We start from the raw sequence: 14303 nt of genomic DNA on the forward strand, positions 1-14303 counted from the left end.
CAGCTCGACGTGATAGTTGTCAGTTAAGACACAGTGTAAACGGATCTTAAAGCCTGATTTACGGTTCTGCGTTAAATCGACACGTACCCTACGCCGTAAGCTCTGCGTTGGTGTAACGCGGAACCATAAATCAGCTTTTAGTCACCTCGTCTTCACACAGGAAGATTTGAGAGAAGTGAATTCTAAACAGGTACACCACGGTTATTTACTCCGATTCCTCATCATTTCATTTATGTTACAAGACAAATTAACCATGTTAACTGTAAAATAAATCACAACACTGAATTTTCACAAATGGCAACTTTATTGTGTAAAAAATAAAACATAAGTTGTATATAAATAACATGTATGCACTATTGCTGGCTCAAGAAAGGACCATGCGTCTTTTGAAGGTGTCGTTGAACACATAAAATAGTTTTAAGAGGGATGTGGGAATTGGGTCTAAAAGGCAGGTAGTTGGGTTAATTCGGGAGAAAACTGGACCGAGTTTTTCTGCATCAACCAGGACAAAATGCTCCAGTATCTCCTCAGATAAAAGTGATGGTTCAGGTCTGTTAAAAGCAACACTGTTTTGTTCTAAAAGAGTGGATCTGATGCCATCGATTTTACCTCTGAAATCGTCTGCAAAGTCCTCACATAGATCATTTGTTGGTGCCATGGAGGGTTTCTTAAAATCAGTATTGGTTAAACGAGCGATTGGGGAAAAGAGGAATTTATGGTCATTCTTTTTATCTGTGATGAGTTGGGAGAAATGGGGAATTATTGCCTGTCTTACTGCTTTATTGTAGCTTTTTGAGTTTGTTCCGGAGTATTTCAAAGTGTAATGTTAGTTTTGTCTGCCTCCATTTCCTCTCTGCACTCCTGCGGTTTCTTTTCAAATTTTTGACGTTAGTGTTCATCCATTGGGATGTGGGTTTGGTTGTTAGTGTTTTAGTGTGGAGTGGAGCTACTGAGTCTAAAGCTGACCTTTACACGTGAAAAAGAACCTTTAAACGACTAACGTACATCTAAAAACACAAAAAAAACCATGTCAACCTACATTTACCGTATTGTCCCGAATATAAGACGACCCTGATTATGGCCTGGGGAGTTAAGTTCAGCATTCACTTTAAAGATATCTGGCGCCATCTAGCGGTGTGAATGGGTATAACGTCTAGACCCCGAATGTAAGACGACCCCCACTTTTTCAGTCTTATTTTAATGCAAAAAACACCGTCTTATATTCGGGCCAATACGGCATTTACTTGTGGAAATTATAAATCATTTATTTACAGTGTCTTATTACTTTATTGCTGTTTTATTAGATCAATTTAGCCAAAATATTGAGCATAAAAATGTTTTTCCGGACGTGGATGAACAGCCAGATACAGATACTCAGTGGTTTGACACAGAATATTATACTATAAAAGATGTACTAGTGGAGTTAAAGGTTTAAGACTAACGTACTTCTAACAACTGAAAGTCAGTTAGAGCCTTAAAAACACAAAACAGACCATGTCAACTTACATTTATTTAGCATACATACAACACAAATTGCTCCGTACATGAATGTGCCATCTGCTGTGTACATAAAATATGGACCATTGGTATATTAACATGAATTACAGCTTGAATGTATTTTACTTTAATACATACAGGAATGCTTTCACGACACGGACTCTCACCTACGATGGACTAGAAGCCATAAAAACGGGACACAACCCGACTCGCAAAAAAGGAGACGTTTTTCCTAGAAAGTCTCAAACCTCGAACTGTGAACGTGACACGAAAGCGACGCTGGCGAGTTTCTGCGGACGCACTGCAAAAACTCTAAATCCTACCGGGAATATTTGTCTTATTTCTAGTTAAAATGTCTCATTTTTAGTCAAAAAATCTCATTACACTTAAAACAAGACTCATTACCAGAAAAATAACTTATTTGACAATTTTCACCTGTTTCAAGTAAATTTTCACTTGAAATAAGTAGAAAAATCTGCCAGTGGAACAAGATTTATCTTCTCATTACAAGCAAAAAAATCTTGTTCCACTGGCAGATTTTTCTACTTATTTTAAGTGAAAATCTACTTGAAACTGTCATTTTTTGACTAAAAATTAGACATTTTAACTAGAAATAAGACAAATATTCTTGTACAGATTGTGAGTTTTTGCAGTGTGCAGATGTGTGGACTACTAGCACATCTGTGGATGCTGAAGAAGCAGCTGCAGGTTCCGCTCGGGTCACGTTTACCACGGAAATAGTGCAGAAGCAAAACACTTATCTGGTACTTTTGGGTCTGAGACGAGCCGTCAAACCAGAAATGCTTTTGATTAAATACCTCCTGATGGGCCGGGTGGGCGGGGCCAAAATACTGACATCACTGTGACATCACCGTGACGTTACGGTGACCTGATAGTGCCTTATGTTCCTGGCAGAGCTCTCCGCTCTCAGAGTGCAGGTTTACTAGTAGTTCCTAGAGTATCTAAATGTAGATTTGGAGGGCGGGCGTTCTGCTATCAGGCACCATGTCACGGTCACGGTGACGTCCCTGTGACGTCACCAGCAGCCAGTTCAGTAAGTGGTGATTTAAATATAGACGTAGTTGCGTTTAGAAAAGATCCCCATCAGCTGGAGCTGAAACCGGCTGATCCCCCCCCGGCCCCCCCGGCCTTATTACCCCCCCAGAAACCCCCCCACCCTTACTACCCCCCCCCCCCCCCCCCCACCGGCCCCCTCGGGGGGGCCACAGATCCATAACGCCTGTAAACATCCAAACACAAACAACAACGACGGAGAAAAATCACCTCAAACACGACACGTCACTTTCTCACCACAGAACCCGACGAAGCAGAACCAAGAAAAACTAGTGTGTGTGTGTAGATGTGTGTGTGTGTGTGTGTGTGTGTGTGTGTGTGTGTGTGTGTGTGTGTGTGTGTGTGTGTGTGTGTGTGTATATATATATATATATATATATATATATATATATATATATATATATATATATATATATATATATATATATATATATACTAAGGCTGGGACTTTATCGCATTAATTATGATTCATTAATTACAGAAATATAATAATAAAAAAATAACGCATTTAATCGCAATTTACTTTTGCACTCCAAACAGTGCGGAACGTTTCTCGTTGCACGAGTTCCCGGTATAAGTTCCCCGTAACACTGATGCACAGAACTCAACAGGGTTTTTTACATTTTACTAAACAAAAACAAATGTGTTTAAGACAGAGACAGTTTACAAAAATTCTTGAAAAAGCTTGAATGTCGCTAACTTGAGTTTAAGTTTGTGCCTTGTGGACGATGCTAATCATATTCCTATTATTAATATTGCACTTGTTAACACTCAGTTATCAAAATAAACACAATTCTGTTGTTTAAGCTTATTTATGTGTCAATTCAAGGATTCAGTCATATACCAAAATCCATTTAAATTGAAAAATGTTGCTTCTCGTGTCAAATATTGATATGCGATTAATTAATTACAAAGTCTCTAATTAATTAGATTAATTTTTTTAATCGAGTCCCACCTATAATATATACGTGTGTTTATATATATATATATATATATATACACATGTATGTGTGTATATGTGTGTGTGTGTGTGTGTGTGTGTGTGTCGGTTCAAATCCAGATACATTCACTGAGAAAAAGGAAGCAGATGATACGAAGCATTTAAGACTTTAAGACTTTTACCCCCTGGTACCACGGGCCCCCCGGTACCGGTACCGCCCCCCTGTCCCCCACCCGGTCCTGATATTGCACACGTACATAAACATCTGGATATATTTCACGTGTTTTTGCCATAAATACAAATAAACAGGTGGTTGAATCAGGGAGGAGGCTGGACCCGTCAGAACCCCCGTCAGAACCCCCCAGTACTAGTCCCACAGCCCCCCCGGGGAACCAGGACCACGGCCCCCCTGGTACCATAACCCCCCCTCCGGTTCTCAAGGGCTCGACTTCTTAAATACTGTCTCTTTTGTACATTAACACACAATTTACACGTTTATCTGTTTATCTGTACAGGTCTGGCCCCGCCCCCCCAGCTTGAGGCCCCGCCCCCTCCCTGAGGCCCCGCCCCCGCCCTGAGGGGGCGGGGTCATCGTTCCGTGGACTCCTCCAGGGCCGTGAAGGGGTTGTGTGGGGGTTTGGTCCGGGGAGGGGGGGGGAAGTCCAGCTCGTCGTCGTCAAACGTGACCCACCGTCTCGAGGGGGCGGGGCCAGGGAGGGAGGGGGCGGGGCCAGGGAGGGAGGAGGGCGGGGCCAGGGGCAGGCAGGGGGCGGGGCCAAACAGGGACATGGTCCTGGCGAGCTGGGGGGCGGGGCCTGGGAGGGGGATGAGGGGCGTGGCCAGGCTGAAGTCCGGCGTTAGCGGGCGGCGGCTAGGCTGAGCTAGCGGCGCGGTGAAGGGGTTGGTGCTGTTGGGCCGGGGGGGCGGGGCCTCGGCCCGGGGGGCAGGGCCGGGGGAGGAGCCACGCAGCAGCTCCTGGGAGCGGCTCCGGGATGGAGCGGGAGGGGGCGGGATCAGGGCGGAGGGGGCGGAGCTAAAGGCGGGCAGCGTGGCGGCGGAGGGGAGGGAGGGGGCGGAGCTACAGGGGAGGGAGGGCGGTTGACGCAGGGAACAGCCCCGGCTCAGGGACCGGGTGGCCAGGGGGGGGCAGGACGGCAGGAAGTGGGCGGGGCCGGAGGACAGGAAGTGGGCGGGGTCAGGTCTCCGCTGGGCTTCTGGCTGGAACCCGTTCAGGCCGTTGCTCTGCGGAGGAAAAACACCGTCAGACGACTCAAATAGTCACAATAATCTGCTCAAACCTGGTGACACCAGGGCGAATACGGGTCTGACCGAGGTACAAAATTCAGAATCCAATTTAAAATTTTATTACTTGCATATAAAGCCCAAAACGGCTCTACAAGACCTGATAGTGCCTTATGTTCCTGGCAGAGCTCTCCGCTTTCAGAGTGCAGGTTTACTCGTAGTTCCTAGAGTATCTAAATGTAGATTTGGAGGGCGGGCGTTCTGCTATCAGGCACCACTACTATGGAACCAACTTCCAATCTGGGTTAAGGAGGCTGACACCACCTCCACCTTTAAAACTAAACTTAAAACCTTTCTGTTTAGTAAAGCCTATAGTTAGTGTTTAGTAAACCTCTAGCTGGTGTTGGTAAATCTCTAGGTAGTGTAAACTCTAGTGTGTTAGAGTCAGTAGTCATAGTTGCAGCTATAGAACAAGACTATAATAGTTAGTCTCAAATATAGCTTGGTGGTAGATATGCTGCTATAGGCTTATGCTGCAGGGGGGACCGACATGATCCAAAATGTACGAAAAAACGTACGAAAAAATGCACGAAAAAACGTACGAAAAAACGCACGAAAAATCGTACGAAAAAACGCACGAAAAATCGTACGAAAAAAACGTACGACAAAACGTACGAAAAAACATACCAAAAAACGTAGGAAAAATCGTACGAAAAAAACGTACAACAAAACGTACGAAAAAACGTACGAAAAAACGCACGAAAAAACGAAGAAAATGTAGAGAAAAAAGTCAAAATTTTGTATGGGGGGCGGGGTAATGAAATAATGTCTTTAACACCTTACACTTATAGAACAAGACTATAATAGTTAGTGTTTAGTAAACCTCTAGCTGGTGTTGGTAAATCTCTAGGTAGTGTAAACTCTAGTGTGTTAGAGTCAGTAGTCATAGTTGCAGCTATAGAACAAGACTATAATAGTTAGTCTCAAATATAGCTTGGTGGTAGATATGCTGCTATAGGCTTATGCTGCAGGGTGCACCGACATGATCCACTGGGCGGTGCCTCTCACCCTTCTTCTCCTCTCCTTTTCCCTTCCTCTCTTCTCCTTTTCCATTTTTATTTATTATAAATATCTCATAACTATCATTTTTGTCCATCGTTCCTGTAGTTTCTTGTGCCGGCCCCCCTTTTTTCTCTTTTGTGCATGTTTGCAGGCCGGAGCTTCAGGAGCTGCGTTCTGGCCTGCAGTCCCGGCCCCCCCCCCATCCCCGGTCATCCCGCTGCTGCTTCCACCTGCCTGCGTTCCCGATCTGACAGGTTCCAGGCCAAGCGTGATGTAAAACCCGCCGAAATAATGAACAACCAGCCTTAATCAAACATTCTCTATGTTAAAACTGTAAATTATTAAATGCCTAATAAATTTCAAGCTTCAAAACACCATGTCTCCATGCTGTGTTTTGTTTTTGCGTTTTTTTTCTGTTTTATTAATGTTGTTGTAGTTCTTATGTTTTGTTTTTATTTCTTTTTTTTGTTTTATTTAATATAATTATTTATTATAATTAGTTATTTATTTAATATAAGAACATTTCTATTTGCCATTTATGACAATACCATGATCATTTTGTATCCATGAGATTCTTAATAAAAAATTGATCACAAAAAAAGCTTCAAAACAACATTAAATAGCCCAAAAAAGTTCAGATTAAAGCAAATAAAATATCAGTGAGTTTATTGTGTATATTTCTACTTTTCTCTGCCATAATGGAAACTTTTTAGTTAATAATTTCTCCTAAATATTTAGTAAAAACCAGGAAAAGCAGCGCAAATATATATTTTTCAGCCCAACTGGGCTGAAACTTGCCCAATCTGGCAACACAGATTCATAACCTCTGAAGGAGATTCTCCTCAAAACGATGAAATAAACTTTTTAATGATGACTGGATACATTCTCTCTGAAATTAAGACCCTTGGATTGAATTTAAGACAAATTAAGAGATTTAAAGACTTTATTTGAGCAAAACTGGAATGTAAGACTTTTTAAGACTTTTTTAAGAACCGCTGTACCCTGGATTCCCTGGATTCCCTGGAAACATCTCTACGTTCATCCAGACATTAATATTCAGCTTTTTCTTTCTCATGAATGACCTGCGTGACCTTCGTGGTGACCTTTGACCCCTCAGACCACCGATGTGCACGTTAACAACCAACACAGGAATAAATAATAATAATAAAACATGGATAAATGGAGATGAGCCGACGGCTGTTCACACTAGTTCATGTTCGTCTGGAGCTCCGGAATATAAGACGAGCCTGATTATAAGACGAGCCTCTTTTTCAAAAGTTTTCTAGTTTGAAAAAAGACTTATACAAAAAATAATGACAGTACATCTGAAACAAATGATTATAACAATATATTCAAGAGAAAAAGCATGTTATTTTGCCTCATTGAAATCATCATGTTGAAGTTTGCATCATAACTTCTCCTCAGCTGCCGTTAACCTGCCGAACTTCCACCCACTTTTTTCCAGATTGTCGCTACGTTTCTCCACTTTCTGTTATCTCTTCTCTTATTTTCTTCTCTTTTCTTTCTTATACTATTTTTCATTTTTCTTCTTCATGACAGGGGTCTGATTTCAATGCAAAAAACGCCGTCTTATATTCAGGCCAATACGGTAGTTTTGTTTTGAAATTAGATTTAGGGAGGAATATGGACGAGTGTGAAAACAGCCTGAACCTTTGTGAGTGAAACCATATGAAGGACAAGTGACAGGAAATGACCCCCCCAACCCTCCCACCCCCCAATTTAACATCTAATGAACAGAAATCCAAAACAAACATCACATTTTATGAGTCTAACACAAATACAGAATCCCTGAGGTGAACTACAACATCATATTAAGATAATGTGATGTCAGTCAGACCAGGGGGGGGTTTCTAATGGGGGGGGGGGGGTTCTAATGGGGGGATGAGGAGGAGGTTTGATCAAGTACCTTTCACCCTGACGGCTTCTCCAGCTTGTGAGGAAGAGACACAGGAGTCAGAGACAGAAGCAGAACCAAAGCTCAGCTCAGAAACAGAACCCCCCCCATTACTGTAACACCGACCCCCCAGTACAGAAACACCCACCCCCCAGTACTGTCGTCTTAATACAGTGGCGGCTGGTAATTGAAAATTGAAAAATCGCATCTCAAAACTCTTCAGAACAAAACAGCTTTTACACTGCAAAAACTCAAGATCTTACCAGGAATATTTGTCTTATTTCTAGTTAAAATGTCTCATTTTTAGTCAAACAAATCTCATTACACTTAAAACAAGAGTCGTTACCAGAAAAATAACTTATTTGACAATTTTCACCTGTTTCAAGTACATTTTCACTTAAAATAAGTAGAAAAATCTGCCAGTGGAACAAGATTTATTTTCTCATTACAAGTAAAAAAATCTTGTTCCACTGGCAGATTTTTCTACTTATTTTAAGTGAAAATCTACTTGAAACAGGTGAAAAGCATAATATATAACATAATATAATATGTCCGTATTGGTTCAATGCGGAACGCAACTTTTAATTCCCAATTACGTAAAGATTCTGTATTTAAAAGGGACGGGTGGCGAGCCCGGCTAGCGCCCCCTACTGACCGGCCGCCACTAATGCACTGCAAAAACTCAAAATCTTAAAAAGAATATTTGTCTTATTTCTAGTTAAAATGTCTCATTTTTAGTCAAAAAATCTCATTCCACTTAAAACAAGACTCATCACTGGAAAAAAACAACAATTTTCAGTAGAAAAATCTGCCAGTGGAACAAGATTTATTTTGCTTGTAATGAGAAGATAAATCTTGTCCCACTGGCAGATTTTTTGTCTTATTTTTTAGTTAAAATGTCTCATTTTTAGTCAAAAAAACCTCATTAAACTTAAAACAAGAGTCATTACCAGAAAAATAACTTGTTATTTTACCATTTTCACCTGTTTCAAGTAAATTTTTACTTGAAATAAGTAGAAAAACTTCGACAAAAAGTCTAAATGTCGAGAAAAAAAGTCGAAATGTCGAGAAAAAAGTCGAAATGTCGAGAAAAAAGTCAAAATGTCGTTGGAAAAAAACAACAATTTTCACCTGTTTCAAGTAGATTTTTTTGCTTGTAATGAGAAGATAAATCTTGTTCCACTGGCAGATTTTTCTACTTATTTCAAATGAAAATTTACTTGAAACAGGTGAAAATTAGGTGAAAATTGTCAAATAACAAGTCATTTTTCTGGTAATGACTCTTGTTTTAAGTGTAATGAGATTTTTTGACTAAAATGAGACATTTTAACTAGAAATAAGACCAATATTCCTGGTAGATTTAGAGTGTTTGCAGTGTGAGTTACTGGTTACTGTAACCTGCTAGTGTTGAGTTTGAGCAGCAGGTAAATGTTAGTATTCCTGGTTCTAGACTGAGTTAAACTCACCTGTGGCGCCGGCGCCGCCTCGGGGGGCAGAGCGTGAGAGGACCGGGACCGGGGGGGCGGTTTGGGGGAGGCCAGGCCCGGCTGGGGCCCCCCCGCCTGCTGGGGCCCCGCGGGGGGGGGCAGCCGCCTGCTGGGGCTGCAGGGGGGCTGGAAGAGAGGGCTGCAGGGGCTGAGGGAGCTGGGACGGGGGCCGGGGGGGCCGGCTGGGGCTGCAGGGCCGGGGGGGCTCCTGATGGGGGGGGACCTGGTGGAGGAATAAAGGTCACAGAATCAGAAAAGATCAACATGATGGTTCAGTATCCTAGCAACCACCGGCTCGGTCAAGGTCACATGAGCTGCGTCTGAAATTCCCTCCTTCCTCCCTAACAGCCTGTCCTAACTGCATGCAAGCGTCCGACTATCGCGTCGCACTGCGTGGCACTGGCAGCGGACGCTCTCTGTCCTGAAACACTGAACGCGTTACGGGCCCCACGTTCTTTTGATTGACAGCTGAAACTCACTTTTTAAAAGGCTGATTTATGGTTCCGCGTTACACCAACGCAGACCCTGCAGCGTAGTGTATGCGGCGCACGCGACAAAACAAAAATGGAGGACAACGTTAGCGGTAGCGAGCTAAGCTGCAGCAGCATCAGCATCACGCTACAATTCGAATGTGAGGAATTAGGTGTGATTTCGCTTTGGTTTCCATCAGATATTAACCAGATGATTCATCATTTATCACATTATTGTGTGTGTCGATTTACTTGCAAAGTTTACGATTGAGCTACAGGCAGCCAACGATAGCTAGTGCTAATGTTATTGTTTTATGGCATAAAATCTTGTTTGGGCCAGGATAAACGGGAAAGAGCAAAGTGCTGCTACTGCTGCTGTTACAGGAGTTGTTACCATGGTAACAACTCCCCCTCCCAACGGCAGGAAGTGCCGTGTGTCTCTGAGTTGTACGTCTGAATTAATGCATAAATACTACTGATATTTACTCAAAAGTGTGCCGAACTTAAGTATACTTTTTGAGTATATACTGTTTAGTCTGGCATTTCGGACGCAGCTATGATCACTCCTGGATTCCTAACGTTCACTGTAAATGTGTGAAGTTCTCAGTTTTCACTCAATAATTCAAAAACTACAATATTAAAACAGTAAATAAAACTAAAGCCATCATCTTAATGGTTTTATGTCCACGACAACCTCAGTTCATGATCTAGAGCAGTGATTCTCAACCGGGGGCCCGCGGACCCCTAGTGGTCCGGGGTGTAACTGCAAGGGGTCCGTGATAATAAAATATATATTTCTATAAAAAGATTCTCTGACATCTATAGAAATTAGGGGTGTGACAATACGGGTAACTCACGATTCAATACTGTGGTAATATGTGGCCCACGATAACGATAATATCACGATATCTATGATATTCCATATATTGTAAGAAATTTTATCAACGATATATCACGATATATGGGACTGAAAAAGAAAAAATACCCATAAAAAGGAAAACGTCTGTAGTTAACCATTTATTCAATGCCAAAACTTCATACAATGTACAAAGAAAGTGCATTTGTATATTTCTTCACTGCTGCTAGTCTGGTAAATGTAAACACTGTAACAGCTGGACTAATTGAAGTGCATGATCAATAGTGCGGTGACAACCACGTAAATCCATTATGTGTGTTGTAATAAAATATCCATATTTGGTGTCAGTTTATCGATTATTTATTGCGACAGAGAAAGCAACAATATATTGCAATATCGATTTTTTTCCCCACCAATAATAGAAATAGATCATTATTTTACTCAAATGTGACCAAGACCTTTATCTACCTGAACTACAGAGGTCACATGACCTTTTACTTTTTACAAGTGTAATTCGTTGTAATTTAATAGCAAATGTAGTACCTGTTGGCACCAAATGTAACACGATCTGCAAACTTTTCAAATTAAGAGTCACCCCCAGCGTTGTTTAAAATGCTTTTAATGTGAAACATTTGCAGGAAGCTGCTGGGGGAATGCTCACAGAATTATTTAAAATGCTTTTATTGTGAAATAAAGAACCCTCACCCAGCGGCAGGTCAGCGGGCTTGGCCGGGCCCCCGGGGGGGGGCCTGGGGGCCACGGGGTGCAGCTTTAATTATTATTAGTATTATTATTATTATTATTATTACTCACCCAGCGGCAGGTCTACCGGCTTGGCCGGGCCCCCGGCGGGGGGGGGGGGCGGGGGCCCCGGGGTGCAGCTTTAATTATTATTATTATTATTATTATTACTCACCTAACGGCAGGTCTGTGGGCTTGGCCAGGCCCCCGGGGGGGGGCCGGGGGGCCCCGGGGTGGGTGTCTGGGACGGGCCGGGGGGCCCCAGGGTGCAGCTCTGGGACGGGCCTGGGGGCCCCAGGGTGGGAGGGGGGTGACGGGCGGCCCTGGGGGGGCAGGCTGATGACTCCGGCCCTGGGAGGAATGTTCTGGAAGAAGGACGGAGGTTAGAGGTTAGATAGTTCCTGGAACAGCAGTAGAGGGAACTCTGAGGTCTGGTTCTACTCACGGGTCTGGAGAATCCTCCTGGTCCTGGTCCTGGTCCTGCCGGGCCTCGACCTGAGAGGAGACACACGGGTCAAACTGGGTCAGAGAGGAACCGTGGAGACGCTGAAGCAGGAACTCATGTTACGTATGAGGATGAAACATCCGTCCCAGTCTGCTAAACCCCCCTCTGTTCTCAGAGGAGGAACCAGCACCGGTACCAGACCAGGGTCCAGCTGGATTAGTGCTGGTCAGAGTGCTATTTAATTTTATTATTATTATGATATTTATTTATTTTTTTCTATTTTTTTAATTATATATATATATATATATATATATATATATATATATATATATATATTTATATTTATATATATATATATATATTGACATTAAAAGCATTTTTTTTTTTTAATGAAGATTTTTTTTCTTCCCCCCCCATTTTTTTATATTTTTTTTCCATTCAAAATTAAATAAAAATATTATATATATTTTTTTATTTTTAAATTTACATTTTTTTTTCATGACATTCTTTTCTTTTTTCCCCCTATTTTTTTTTAATTATTTCTCCATTTTTTATTATAGAAAAAATTATAAATAATTATAAATCATTTAATATATATATTTCTTTTCGTTTTTTTTTTTAATTATTTTTTTATTTTTTTATCAACACAACACCGGGTTATAGGGGACAAATATGTGTCATCTCCCCCAGATCACCAGAACTTAAAGACAGATACGAGCTGCTCTGGCTCAGCGGTACCGGCGCGGTACCGGCGCGGTACCGGCGCGGTACCGGCGCGGTACCGGCGCGGTACCGGCGCGGTACCGGCGCGGTACCGGCGCGGTACCGGCGCGGTACCGGCGCGGTACCGGCGCGGTACCGGCCTGGTACCGGCGCGGTACCGGCGCGGTACCGGCCTGGTGTACCGGCGCGGTACCGGCGCGGTACCGGCCTGGTGTACCGGCGCGGTACCGGCGCGGTACCGGCCGGCGCGGTACCGGCGTGGTACCGGCGCGGTACCGGCCGGCGCGGTACCGGCGTGGTACCGGCGCGGTACCGGCGTTGGACGTCACTCACCTGCAGGGGAGTCCGGCCGACCGAGGGACGGGCTTTTGGTTCCTTCGCAGCACAAAGGAAATCAAACCACAACCGTTACACACTAGCGGATCACGGGTCGGAACATGATCCAATCTGACTGAAACTCTCAGGGAAAGCAGAGCAGTAACGATGCTGGGAGGCTCTAAACTCTAAACCTTACAGGACGCAGGAAAATACCTTTTTATTTATCTTAGTGTTTTTTTCAGCTGACAAAGTCTCCTTTCTTTTCTACTTCAGTTTTGTTTTTTATTCTATTATTCTATTGTATTTATACCGGACTGTTATCTATCTATAAGACTGAGAAAAACCTCCTCCTTTAACTCGTCAGATAATAAACGGGAACATTTATAAAGTAAAGCTCTTCTGACCCCCTGACTCCTGGACGTAACAGATAATTACCAGTAACTTGGTTTTATATTATCTCCCTTATAAATAAATAATAAATACCTCCACTGAAAAGTTGTATAAAAAGAAGGGGAAAAAAATGAATAAATATATAAATAAATAATAAATACCTCCACTGAAAAGTTGTATAAAAAGAAGGAAAAATAAATAAATAAATATATAAATAAATAATAAATACTTCACTGAAAAGTTGTATAAAAAGAAGGAAAAAAATAGAAAAAATAAATAAAAATAAAAAAATAAATGAATACCTCCACTGAAAAGTTGTATAAAAAGGAAAAAAAGAGAAAAAATAAATAAAAATAAATATATAAATTAAAAAAAAAATACTTCCACTGAAAAGTTGTAAGAAAAGAAGGAAAAAAAGAGGAAAAATAAATAAATAAAAATAGATATATAAATAAAAATAAATAAATAAAAACTTCCAGTGAAAAGTTGTAAAAATAGAAGAGACTTTTTTTTTTTTTTAAATAAATAAATAAATAAATATTAAGACTGAAACTTATTACAAGTGTAAAGACTGCAATCTTATTAAAGAAAAAGCACCAGACACTAATAATTTGCAGACCCCGACCTTTTAACCACCGGCTAGTTAACCCTAACACACACACACACACACCAGCACACACCTACACACCTACACACACTTACACACCTACACCTACAAACACCTACACCACCACTGTAGCGGAGCATCAATGTTATTGATGTTACTGGTCTAAAACCAGGACAGACCAGTTACCTTCACTTCCCCTCCTGTCCAGCAGGGGGCTCACACTCCCCACCTCTGGGAGGAAACACACAGCCTTTCAAAATAAAGCTCAGCAGGAAACACACATTCGCTTTCAAAATAAAGCTCAGCAGGAAACACACAGCCTTTCAAAATAAAGCTCAGCAGGAAACAGGAGAGTATGTGGAATATCAAAATGCATAATGGAGCAAACGCCTGGATCAGAAACTCTAGGAAGTGGACAGTTTCCCTGTTTCCCTTTTCCCTCGTAGGTGAATTATTAAATCCAGACTGAACATTTCAACAGCTGTAAAGGTTTTTCTAACTCAAGAAAAGGATAAATACGCCTGAAGGAAACCAAG

The 14303-nt window shown here is 42.0% G+C and overlaps 1 protein-coding gene across 1 annotated transcript in view; it reads right to left on the bottom strand.

The window, feature by feature from the left end:
* Positions 1–4626: 4626 nt before the first annotated feature.
* LOC133459401 (synaptojanin-1-like) overlaps positions 4627–14303 on the bottom strand; it is a 66969-nt gene continuing 57292 nt past the window's right edge. The window contains 9 exon segments of the mRNA XM_061739295.1: positions 4627–4753; positions 7743–7766; positions 9197–9292; positions 9294–9440; positions 11249–11292; positions 11460–11649; positions 11730–11779; positions 12786–12827; positions 13954–13998. Coding sequence (XP_061595279.1) covers positions 7746–7766; positions 9197–9292; positions 9294–9440; positions 11249–11292; positions 11460–11649; positions 11730–11779; positions 12786–12827; positions 13954–13998 — 635 coding nt within the window. The 3' untranslated portion in view covers positions 4627–4753; positions 7743–7745.

Source organism: Cololabis saira, chromosome 14 (genome assembly GCF_033807715.1).
Source record: "Cololabis saira isolate AMF1-May2022 chromosome 14, fColSai1.1, whole genome shotgun sequence".
Lineage (NCBI taxonomy): Eukaryota > Metazoa > Chordata > Actinopteri > Beloniformes > Belonidae > Cololabis > Cololabis saira.